The 12,826-nt window shown below is 37.4% G+C and overlaps 2 protein-coding genes across 2 annotated transcripts; both read right to left on the reverse strand.

Annotated features, from left to right (window-relative positions):
• Positions 1–456: 456 nt before the first annotated feature.
• Positions 457–1,466, reverse strand: LOC120876650 (olfactory receptor 51L1-like). Its single transcript, XM_040258619.1, has one exon. The coding sequence runs from the start codon at positions 1,414–1,416 to the stop codon at positions 457–459; it is 960 nt and encodes a 319-aa protein (XP_040114553.1). The 5' UTR covers positions 1,417–1,466.
• Positions 1,467–8,571: 7,105 nt separating this feature from the next.
• Positions 8,572–9,552, reverse strand: LOC120875922 (olfactory receptor 51L1-like). Its single transcript, XM_040257672.1, has one exon. The coding sequence runs from the start codon at positions 9,550–9,552 to the stop codon at positions 8,572–8,574; it is 981 nt and encodes a 326-aa protein (XP_040113606.1).
• Positions 9,553–12,826: the final 3,274 nt, after the last annotated feature.

Below are 12,826 nucleotides of genomic sequence, written 5' to 3' on the forward strand. Positions count from 1 at the left end.
TTCCCCACTTTAAGAAAGTTAGCATAAGTAGATTTACAAACACACTTACATAATGAGAAAGGTAATATAAGATTCCCTGACAAATATAGTGTATCGAGAAGCAAAGAAATATGGGTTTAGAATAATCAAGGAGAACTTCATGACAATCAGCATTGAATCAGGTTAGGATTACAAATGAGAAACCACAGATGGAAGTGATTTCCAACACAATCCACTCCAACACATTCATACTTAGAGGGAATTTAGAAAGTTCGTGTTAAGTCAGTCTATTAGAAATCCAGTAGACATCAACTCTCTCCTTTAGGATTTTCACAATGTACTGTCAGAGCTATTTCAGTTTTTTTTTTTTTTTTAAGTAATCTTTTATTGGTAACTCTGGTGCCAATATAGAGAGCAGACAAATCACTATATATTTACAAACTTAATATTTATGTCATCACTGGGTTGAGGACATGTCTACATCACAGAAGAACTAAGTTTTATGGGGAAAAGCAGGTGGAGAATTCCTTGGCGGATCTGCTTTGTCTTCACACTATAGATGATTGGGTTGAGCACAGGTGGAACTAGCAGGTAGATATGGGCCATGAAGATGTGGATGAGAGGGGATGAGTGTTTGGCAAAACGATGGACAATAGAGAGACCAATCATAGGCACATAAAGAATAAGTACAGCACAGATGTGGGATGCACATGTGTTGAGGGCCTTAAATCTCCCCTCCTGAGAGGAAAATTTTAATACTGAGTGAAGGATGAAAACATAAGACACAAAAATACCCAGAGAGTCCATTCCCCACAGCAAAGTGATCATAATCATTCCATATATAATGTTAAATTTGGTGTCAGCACAGGCAAGGCGGATCATATCCTGGTGCAGACAGTAAGAATGAGAAAGGATGTGAGAGTGGCAGAAGGGAAAGAAGGCCAGCCGGGCCACATTTGGAATCACAGGAAGGGCACTTCTAAGCAGGGCTGCAATTCCAATTTTCGTGATGAGTGTTGGAGTGAGAATGGTAGCATATCTTAGTGGGTGGCAGATGGCCACATATCGGTCAAGGGCCATGGCCAAGAGCACAGATGACTCAGTGAAGGAGAAAGTGTGAATGAAAAACATTTGGACTACACAAGTGTTGAACTGGATCTCCCTAGATATGGACCACAACACCCTGAAGAGTGATATCATTGCGGGCAAGGACATGCCCATGTCAGTGAGAGAAAGCATGGCCAAGAAGTAGTACATGGGCTCATGGAGCCTGGGGTCTGTCCGGACAATATGTAGGATAGTACAGTTACCCATGATTCCAACAAGGTAGAGGAGACAGAATGGGATGGAAATCCAGTGGTGAAATTCCTCATATCCAGGGATACCTGTGAGATAGAAGGTGGAGGACAGGATATTGCTGGAGTTTGCAGTTGCCATAGGGCTTACTGTTAAACCACAATCCCGATTCACAATCACACTCCAGAAGGGGAACAAATGAGAAGATCAGCACCTGTGTCACAAAAACAAAACAAAAACTTCAGGGTGTCCTATAATATCTCCTAAATTAACCCTCATAGTTTTGCTTTGTCCTTTTTAATTTCCTTGCTGAGTGTTGTCTGTTAAGTAAAACATCCACTTTTATAACCAGGAGGATCTTCCCTTTTTCTTCTCAAATGCAAATGTATTATAATGTTCTATGAATATGGATAATCTCCTTCTAAAGACACTACCCAGAACAGTACACACAAAACCCATTCTAGACTACATCTTTAATTTCATACTTTTCTTCAGGAAGATCCTCAACCAGAGTCACTGGTCATACACTAGAACTTTTTCTTAAAAAAAAAAAAAAAAAAAGACTTTGGCAGTGACTTACATGAAATGGCTTTCCTATCTTAGCTTGAAAGATTTTTCAGTAATACTAGAACACCATGCAAGGCATATTACAGAATTCAGGTAAGTATTGATCAGCATAGTTTTTGCTCTTACTAACCTATCTCTGGATATATAAGTGGTGCCATTGAGTTGGTACCCAATGAAAATCAACTCTAATATCAATTTAGCCTCAGGCTAGTATCCCCAAGAGCTAAACATGTTAGGATAGACAGAAGAATGTATGATTTTTAAAAATTATAAATATGTAATTTTTCTATGTAATATAAGCAAAGTACAATTGACTGACTCTGCATTTAAAGATTCCAAACCTTCTTCCTATTATGTTTAGGAATTGATTTGTTATTTAGAGACAGGATCTATCTGTAAAAAGCCAAAATAATTGATATATAGGGATTGGGGAAATATCAAGTAGAAACTCATGATTCAAAGCAAAATCAAGAGAAAACAAAATAACAGAAAGATTGAATGACCAAGAAAAAAAGCCTACTGTGTCTAAACTTGACACTAAATATTTTCTACTTGGATGAATGAGTTAATATATTTTCACCTATTAGATTCCAGTACTTCTTCTGTAGTCAACAACAATGCCTCTGAAGTAAGAAGATGAGCCACCACTTGCCCTTTTGACAACCATCCATGCTTACCAAAATTCTAATCCATGGGACAGATTGCCTCTAATTGTAAATTAATAAACTGTCATCATGCTATCTTGAAAAGTCTGCTTTGGTTTTTGGGAGATCAAATTCTTTCAGTCTCCTCTTGCTGTTATTTTAGTTGCTAAATCATGTCCGACTCTTTTGTGACCTCATGGACTGTAGCATACCAGGCTCTGTCCATGGGATTTTCCAGGCAAGAATACTGGAGTGGGTTGCTGTGTTCCCCTTCAGGGAATTTCCTGGCCTAGGGATCGAATCTGTGTCTCCTGCATCGGTAGGAGGATGCTCTACCACTGAGTCACCTGGAAAGATGGCACTCCCCTCTAGTTACATGTAAATAAACCCTGACTGCAAAAGATTCTTGCCTTGGATGCTTAATAACTTCCTAGGAAATGAAAGATTCATAATCAAGTCACCAAATATGTATATTACAGAAACAATTTCAGGCTTTTTGACTCTTATTACAATTAAGTTCTACACACACACATAGTATGAACTGATACCTCTTACAGCCCTGCAATTTAACTCCCCAAATTTCTATCCATTTCATCTTCCTGTCTACACCTGCACTAATTATTACCTTTAATGCCCAGGTTTTCCAATATTATCCCTTCTTTTGATGATTCTTTTCCAATTTTTACACCATAATCCAAATTTAGAAATCTGGTTTTCATTTCACTTCCCACTCGATTCAGACACTTTTTCTGATTTTATAAGGTTTCTTTGAATCATCAAAAAGGAGTAAACATGAAGTTTCATTGAAACCTGGGAAGACACCTGATCTAGAGTATGTCTTTGGTCGTCTTACTGACTCTTCACTGAGATTTTAAGGAGACAGTTATTCAACATCTTCCTTATTTAGAATCTGTTTCTCTCCTTCTGCAATCACTTTAACCTAAGTTATATTCTGGTTTCAGTGTTGTGCTCCGTTTAATTTTGACCAAATCATCTTCTCTCTGTACCAAAGTTGCCTCCTCTCTGAACTCAAGATAGTAACAATTTGAAAGGATGTGCTAAGGTAAAGGATATATTGTGTGTAAAATACTTATCAAAGAGCCTTCTGGATGATGATGATAATGACAACAATGATGATGACAACAGTAACACCAACAAGAATTTTTTAAAGTATAATGGGAGGAGGAATATATGGGGAGACTATGAATTATCCTCCTTGAGGGGAAAATATCATGAACAAAACCATCTCACAAGTGACTTAGGTGGCCTGAGAAGTAGAAAGTGAATTGTATCAGTTTCATTTCCTTTTCATCAAGTAAATTTCAGTGTAGCCAGAGATATGAATTGCCTCTTAATCATTTTTTTTTCTATCCAGAAACTCCTCTGATCATTATGACACCACATATTCACTTCTCATTTTATTCACTGCCAGATTTGAAAAAAGCAACACAAAAAGTTGAGTCCAGGATAGAATGAGAAGTCTCATCAAGGGTAAGCATGAGATCTTTGGGACTTCAGTGAACTAGGAATTTGAGGAGTCATATTAGCATTCTGAAATTACCACGACATAAATATCCATTATATTCCATATTCACTAGAATCTGGTCTGTTATTTCACAACCCCCTTTAGGCAGCACCTATTCATTTTGATAAACCAATTTCTATTGTTCCTGATCTTACAATTTTAAATGCATTCACATTGCCTTGTGGTATCTTCCACATCTCCAGAGGAGGAAGACGGAGTTTGTGGAGTTAGTTTATAAACTCAGAAATCTGAAGGTCTTAATGTGAATTTAGACCATAATTAATTTCATATGAAAAATCACTGGTAACTAGGAGTAGAAGGGACCTCAAAGATTATCTGGTGTAATCCCACTCATATTCTGGAATTCCTCTTTTTATGTCTGATAATAGTCCTTCACCCTGTGTAAGCAATCATGTCCACCGACAGAAAGCAGATCACGTGTCATGCAAGTCTAGGGTATATTAGGCAAGTCCTATCTGAAAACTATGAGTCTGGCTTGAATGTTTTGCACAGGGTATGAATAATAAAAATATTTGGAGAAAGGATAACCTCTAATAAACTAAGAATCTTTTCCTTCTTGAACCATTCCCTTGGTGTCTCTTCTCACACTTTGGGTGTCTGCCCTTCTCTCTCTTGTCTCTCAAGCCCCACTTTGTGTTTTTCTATTACTTCCCACTCTTACTTTTCCCAGTCCTTACTTACTTGGTAGAATAGTTCCTCTTTGCATGAGAGATTGTTTTAATTCTCAAAGCAAGATGCATGAGTTAATAAGTCTTCTTCTAATCCTTAGAGATATGAGTCTCCATGAGAAATGCAAGACTGTACCTGTAACCCTGTCACTGTTACTATTTTAGTTTATAGCCCTTCCCCAAATCCTCCCTGTATCATTCCAGATATTGCAGTTTGGAAATTCAAAGGCAAGAAGGCTACAGAGAGTCTCAAGTATTTATCACTTCAATGTCCAAAACAAAGTAGGTAGTACAACATGAGATGAAATACTAACTTGTATCCAGAATATGGTAGAGTAGTAAAAGGTTGTTAGCTATGGTGTAGCCAATGAGAACAACTTACTCAGGACATAGAGGTGGGAATGGCTCTAAGTTGGTACTGTTACCACATACTAGATAAAAATGGAATTGTGTGAATTGCTTCCTTCAAAACTGTTGTAATAAAGAGTATATGGGAAATCTCTGTAGCTTTCACTCAAATTTGCTGTAACCTTAAAAGCACAATGAAGAAAGAAAGCCATTTTAAAGATCATAAGCAATAATGCCAAGTGTGATTCTCTGTGCCATAGTTTTTACTAATGAAAGGGATTGTATAAATTTGATTTGATTATGTATAGATGCTTTCATTCAGTGAATGAAGGGCCATATGTCTGTCAACAATTTTGACTTGTAGATGTCTACTGGTGATTAAGCTATGTAGCAGGGTTGGCATGTGGACTACTGAATGATAAGAAATCTCCTCTCAGGGTGAATAAAACTGTCTTAAAAATATTGATTTCTAACTGTTTAGTACAGCAATTTCTTTTAAAAATGTGTTTTACTGATAATCTTTTTTGACTCTGATTTTGAACCTTGCAATACTAATTTAAATCTTAACAAATCTATCATCAGTTCACTCAAATTAAATATTGCTGATTACACATGTCATAGCTTGCTAATCTTCCTGTACTGTTATATTTAAGATACTCATTGACAATTAGTTTTTTCAGGGGTTGAAAAATACAAGTAATTGCTACAACAGAAGTAATAGTTCTCATAAATAATATTTACTCAGTTATTAAAATAAATTCACCATCCAATAACAGTTCATGAAAATAAGAGGCTATTTCTATCCCACCACTAGAAAAACCTTCACACTTCTATCTTCCAATATCTTGTTGTGTAATTACCAGAGAAATGAATAGAACTTACTTCCTTCACTGGCATGGGATGCCTCAGAAATATCCTTACACTTAGCTTTTTGTAATATTAATTTAAATCATTGGAGAAGGAAATGGCAACCCACTACAGTATTATTGTCTAGAAAACCCCATGGACAGACGAGCCTGGGTGGGCTACAGTTCATGAAGTCGCAAACAATCAGTCGGACACTACTGAATAACTGAGCACAATTTAAATCACTTTGGCATCATCCAAGTTGGATATGTTCAAAGATCTCAGATTTAGAGGATTGTTATTAGTCAGTGAAACTATACTCTTTTACTATATGGTTTGTATATTTCTCATGTAAAAATCATAGGAACAAATTAAAAAAAAAAAAAGCAATTTCATCTCTCACTGATAAATTATTTGACAACCAAGATCATAAGCTCAATTTTGAGTGATTCACTCTAATGGAAAGAAAATGATTTACAAATATTCACATTTACAGCTACAACACCCGTGGTGGATTCATGTCAATGTATGCCAAAACCAATACAGAATTGTAAAGTAAAAAAAAAAGATAGAGCACTACCGAGACCACAAAGCCTGAACTATACATGTGTAGTTGAGAGCAGATACAAATATGAAAGGCAGGCTGCTTGCAGAAGAGCATCCTTAGGCTGTTTTCCAGATCTGCTCTGTTCTGTCTTGACCACAGTGAGCTGAATCAACAGGTCCCTTTGCTCTCTGACTTCTGGTTTGACTTGATCACTAATGGAAATGCAGGAAGCAAGAATCCAGAACATACAGTTGGAATGTTTAACCCCTTGACTCCCCAACAACCTTCACTGTGGCTTCCTCATGGTGGCTGCATCTTTCTACAGAAAGGGAAACTCATGCTGGGTGTCCTTCTCCACATGCTGTCCATCCCATGTTCCGGTAAAAAATTTTGTTCCCTTGCCACTTCAGTACTAACGTTGGCATCAAATTCCCTTCTGTAGTACCATCTATATCAATGATATATTTATAAAATATGTATAAAAATATTTCTTCTTGGTTTTACCAAATCTTGTCCACACATTTTCAATGACCCCTGATGCCTGTATCAAAGTCTTTATATTATCCAGTTTGAGAACAATTTTATTTTTTCCTGACAGAACCTTAATTAAGACAAAGGAGAGGTGTATACATATATAAACCTCTGTTACTTTCTATCTCTGTCTTTGTGTTTATCACCATCACTATCACTATTGGCCAACTTAATATATGTTGAAGTTCTAATATGTGTAATTTTCTCCCACTTTTTACAGGAAGCCTGATGTTCATTTTTTGGTTAATCAAATGAAAAAGTCTTTTTTCTCCCAGAATGGGGGATTCACCCCAGAAATGTCAGTTGTTCAAGTGTAAGAGAGAAAGTGTCAGGTAAATATTTGCATATTTAGTTTTTTAACACAGTTGAACACAGTTCAGTGGATCCCTTTGATATAAAATCTACATTCATATCTGATTTAATGTTAACATAATTTTCACAGATTTTTTTTTTCTGTTTTCAATTCACTTGGAACTGCAGTTTGTTCTCTATTTTTATTTTTATTCTGTTTCCTGAGCTGGTTTACTTTCTAAATGAATTTTTAAAACTATGATTCCTAATAGTTTTAATTTTTAAAATTATCTTATGTATTCTTTCTGTTCAGAGTATCTAGAAATAATCCTGAAAAAAATGTGTTTATTATGTTTTTCAGCTTCCCTTTATTTAACCAAGGGGGGTCTTTGAGGGTGATTTAAAATAGTATTTGTACAAAAAAAAAAAATGTGTTCTCTTTGAGCCCTCTTTCTAACTACCTTAGACCCATTTCTATTCTCCCATCAGAATATGCACTTTAATCTTGGGTGTTGAAAATGTGTTTCCTCTTATTTCCTAGGGAATTGTGTAAGACAGCAAGATCCTTGGACGACTATAGTTTATGGTGATGGGGGGAAGGGTTCTCTCTTGCTTTATTTTTGTTTAAAGTTATGTACATGAGATATTACACCTAATAGGAGTGTACACTGATCAAGGGATTTTGATGTGTTCACTATATTTCATGAACATAGATTCATAGATTCAAACTTCTATTGTGAAGTTTGGATTTCTCTTCTAGTTTTCTCCATTGAAGAAAACTAACTTTATACACTGCCCAGATTTTTTTCTGATAATCATTTCAATAGAAGTAAAGGAAATAAAGAAATGCAATAGTTTCATTTATTCCATCTCTAAATTTAAACATCTACTTGCTTACAATCTGACTCAAAATATGGCGTGTGAAGTCTACTTTGACATAATGGAAAGAAAATGTAATTAGTTATCAATATAAATTCTGCTGTGTATTATGTCTTTTACCATTGAGTTGTTCAGTGAATTTCTCCATTTTAGTTATAACATAGAAAATTGGACTTCCCTTCAATGGAAAATATCTCTGTAAAATATTTGAATGAAATTATCCCCACTTACTAATTCTCCTGACACAAGGGTTTTTAGATGCTTTAAAGATAGGAAATAATGATAGAAACTGAAATGTTTTTCTTGAAGGAACATGTGGAATTTGTGAGCTATTATAAAATTATTATATACCAAAGGTGTCCAAGAATTTCTAATAGGTTAATCTTTAGGATGAAGGCAATGGATGCAAAAGTTGAAATATCAGAGAATCTAACTGTGAGCAAGCTGTATCCTTCTGGATAATAATATCCTTAGGAAGCCTTGGCGAATCTGCTTTGTCCTGATGCTATAAATAATTGGGTTGAGAACTGGTGGAACTAACAGGTAAATATCTGCCATGATAATGTGAATAATGGGAGAGGAATGTTTTGCAAAACGATGCACTAAGGACAACCCTATCATTGGCACATATAGAATGAGCACAGCACAAATATGGGAGACACATGTACTGAGGGCTTTGAGTTTCCCTCCCTGGGATGCAATGCACAACACAGAGCGCAGGATGAAAGTATAAGATAAAAAGATTCCTAGAGAATCTACACCCCAATAAAATGCAACAACAAACAAGCCATACAAAACATTGAATGAGATGTCAGAACAGGCCAATAGGATGACATCTTGATGTAAGCAGAAGGAGTGGGAGAGAATGTGGGAGTGACAGAAAGAAAATGTGGGGATACGAACAAGAACAACAGGGAGGACAGTGGAGCATCTGATTACGATGAAGACCCCTATATAGACAATGCGTTGTGGGGTAAGTTTACTGGAATACCTCAAAGGATCACAGATGGCGACATAGCGGTCAAAAGCCATGGCTAGGAGCACAGCTGATTCCATTAGAGAAAAAGTGTGAATAAAATACATCTGGGCTACACAAGTATTCATCTCAATCTCCTTAGCATCAAACCAGAAGGTTCTCAGTACTGTGGGCAGGGTGGAGATGGACATGCCCATGTCTGTGAGGGACAGCATGGCCAGGAAGTAGTACATGGGCTCATGGAGACTCCTGTCAGTGTGGATGATATGAAGAACTGTACAGTTGCCCACTATTCCAATCAGATAGAACACACAAAAGGGGATGGAAATAAAGTGTTGAACATCCTCGTAGCCAGGAATCCCAGAGAGGTAGAATGAAGGTGTCTGTCCAATACTGGAATTAGTGTCTGTCGTAACATTGTTCCAAGAAGCCATTTTTCTACCATTAGAGTGTGAACTCCTAAAAGGAAGAAAAACACACAACACTGAGAAGATAGCAGGTCATGTTTTTATATTAGGTTTTTCCTTAATGCTTGCTTTGTAGGGGCATTATTCATACAGATTTAGAAATTACTTTGAATCATGTTAATATATTACTGTTTAATCCACCTGACCTGCCTCTTGAGAAACCTATATGCAGGTCAGGAAGCAACAGTTAGAACTGGACATGAAATAATAGACTGGTTTCAAATAGGAAAAGGAGTACGTCAGAGCTGTATATTGTCACCCTGCTTATTAAACTTATATGCAGAGTACATCATGAGAAACGCTGGGCTGGAAGAAGCACAAGCTGGAATCAAGATTGCCAGGATAAATATCAATAACCTCAGATATGCAGATGACACCACCCTTATGGCAAAAAGTGAAGAGGAACTAAAAAGCCTCTTGGTGAAAGTGAAAGAGGAGAGTGAAAAAGTTGGCTTAAAGCTCAACATTCAGAAAACTAAGATCATGGCATCGGTCTCATCACTTCATGGAAAATAGATGGGGAAACAGTGCAAACAGTGTCAGACTTTATTTTGGGGGGCTCCAAAATCACTGCAGATGGTGATTGCAGCCATGAAATTAAAAGATGCTTACTCCTTGGAAGGAAAGTTATGACCAACCTAGACAGCATATTCAAAAGCAGAGACATTACTTTGCCAACAAAGGCCCGTCTAGTCAAGGCTATGGCATTTCCAGTGGTCATCTATGGATGTGAGGGTTGGACTGTAAAGAAAGCTGAGCACCGAAGAATTGATGTTTTTGAACTGTGGTGCTGGAGAAGACTCTTGAGAGTCCCTTGGACTGCAAGGAGAGCCAACCAGTCCAATCAGTCCTGGAAAGAATGATGCTAAAGCTGAAACTCCAGTACTTTGGCCACCTGATGTGAAGTGTTGACTCATTGGAAAAGACTCTGATGCTGGGAGGGATTGGGAGCAGGAGGAGAAGGGAACGACAGAGGATGAGATGGCTGGATGGCATCACAGACTCGATGGACGTGAGTTTGAGTGAACTCCGGGAGTTGGTGACGGACAGGAAGGCCTGGTGTGCTGCAATTCATGGGGTCGCAAAGAGTCAGACATGCCTGAGCGACTAAACTGAACTGAACTGAATCCTTAAAATGATTTGTGATTATTATACTGTTATCTGTCAATCTTTTAGGCTGCTGATTCTGGATTTTGAATGATTCATAGAATGTCCTTTCTGCCCCTAAGTGTATAATATAGTCTCCTCCATTTTCTACTATTATTTTCATAGGTTAGTTTCAGTTGTATCATTTACTTTTATTTTTGATTGTGATGTAAAGGTAGAATATTTTCCCAGACCCTGACCTCTCTATGTTAAGCATTCATTTAGCATTCATTTCACTCTGACAATGACACTTGGTGGAGGTGTTTTAGAATGAATGTCAGAAAAAGCTTAGGCAATAAATGAATAAAGTTTGTTTTATCCAATGGAAAAAATCACACAAGACTAATCAAGTCATACAGGATATAAAATTGATATTAAAAAAAAAACACTGCATATGCAGCAAGTATGGTTATCAATTAGAGAGGTACATAAATCAGCCCTCAAACTGATTTAAATGTGAACCAGAAGTCCCCAAGCATCTAAGGGTAAATAAGTGCCTACCTAATTGACACATTAATGAGGTTCATGACATTGTACAGGAGACAGGGATCAAGACCATCCCCATGGAAAAGAAATGCAAAAAAGCAAAATGGCTGTATGGGGAGGCCTTACAAATAGCTGTGAAAAGAAGAGAGGTTAAAAACAAAGGAGAAAAGGAAAGATATAAGCATCTGAATGCAGAGTTCCAAAGAATAGCAAGGAGAGATAAGAAAGCCTTCTTCAGCGATCAATGCAAAGAAATAGAGTAAAAGAACAGAATGGGAAAGACTAGAGATCTCTTCAAGAAAAGTAGAGATAGCAAGGGAACATTTCATGCAAAGATGGGCTCGATAAAAGACAGAAATGGTATGGACCTAATAGAAGAAGAAGATATTAAGAAGAGGTGGCAAGAATACACAAAAGAACTGTATAAAAAATATCTTCATGACCCAGATCATCACAATGGTGTGATGACTCATCTAGAGCTAAACATCCTGAAATGTGAAGTCAGGTGGGCCTTAGAAAGCATCACTATGAACAAAGCTAGTGGAGGTGATGGAATTCCAGTTGAGCTGTTTCAAATCCTGAAAGATGATGCTGTGAAAGTGCTGCACTCAATATGCCAGCAAATTTGGAAAACTGAGCAGTGGCCACAGGACTGGAAAAGGTCAGTTTTCACTCCAATCCCAAAGAAAGGCAATGCCAAAGAATGTTCAAACTACTACACAATTGCACTCATCTCACATGCTAGTAAAGTAATGCTCAAAATTCTCCAAGCCAGGCTTCAGCAATATGTGAACCGTGAGCTCCCTGATGTTCAAGCTGGTTTTAGAAAAGGCAGAGGAACCAGAGATCAAATTGCCAACATCCGATGGATCATGGAAAAAGCAAGAGAGTTCCAGAAAAACATCTATTTCTGCTTTATTGACTATGCCAAAGCCTTTGACTGTGTGGATCACAATCAACTGTGGAAAATTCTGAAAGAGATGGGAATACTAGACCACCTGACCTGCCTCTTGAGAAATCTGTATGCAGGTCAGGAAGCAACAGTTAGAACTGGACATGGAACAACAGACTGGTTCCAAAGAGGAAAAGGAGTACGTCAAGGCTGTACATTGTCACCCTGCTTATTTAACTTATATGCAGAGTACATCATGAGAAACACAGGGCTGGAAGAAGCACAAGCTGGAATCAAGATTGCCGGGAGAAATATTAATAACCTCAGATATGCAGATGACACCACCCTTATGGCAGAAAGTGAAGAGGAACTAAAAAGCCTCTTGATGAAAGTGAAAGAGGAGAGTGAAAAAGTTGGCTTAAAGTTCAACATTCAGAAAACGAAGATCATGGCATCCGGTCCCATCACTTCATGGGAAATAGATGGGGAAATATTGGAAACAGTGTCAGACTTTATCTTTTGGGCTTCAAAATCCCTGCAGATGGTGACTGCAGATAACATATTCAAAAGCAGAGACATTGCCAACTAAGGTCTGTCTAGTCAAGGCTATGGTTTTTCCTGTGGTCATGTATGGATGTGAGAGTTGGACTGTGAAGAAGGCTGAGAGCCGAAGAATTGATGCTTTTGAACTGTGGTGTTGGAGAAGACTTCTGAGAG

The sequence above is a fragment of the Oryx dammah genome, unplaced genomic scaffold, assembly GCF_014754425.2.
Source record: "Oryx dammah isolate SB20612 unplaced genomic scaffold, SCBI_Odam_1.1 HiC_scaffold_17, whole genome shotgun sequence".
NCBI lineage: Eukaryota > Metazoa > Chordata > Mammalia > Artiodactyla > Bovidae > Oryx > Oryx dammah.

Excerpts from the sequence above, each read along its gene's own strand:
- LOC120875922 (XM_040257672.1), bottom strand. The coding sequence starts at position 9,552 with ATGGCTTCTTGGAACAATGTTACGACAGACACTAATTCCAGTATTGGA.
- LOC120876650 (XM_040258619.1), bottom strand. The coding sequence starts at position 1,416 with ATGGCAACTGCAAACTCCAGCAATATCCTGTCCTCCACCTTCTATCTC.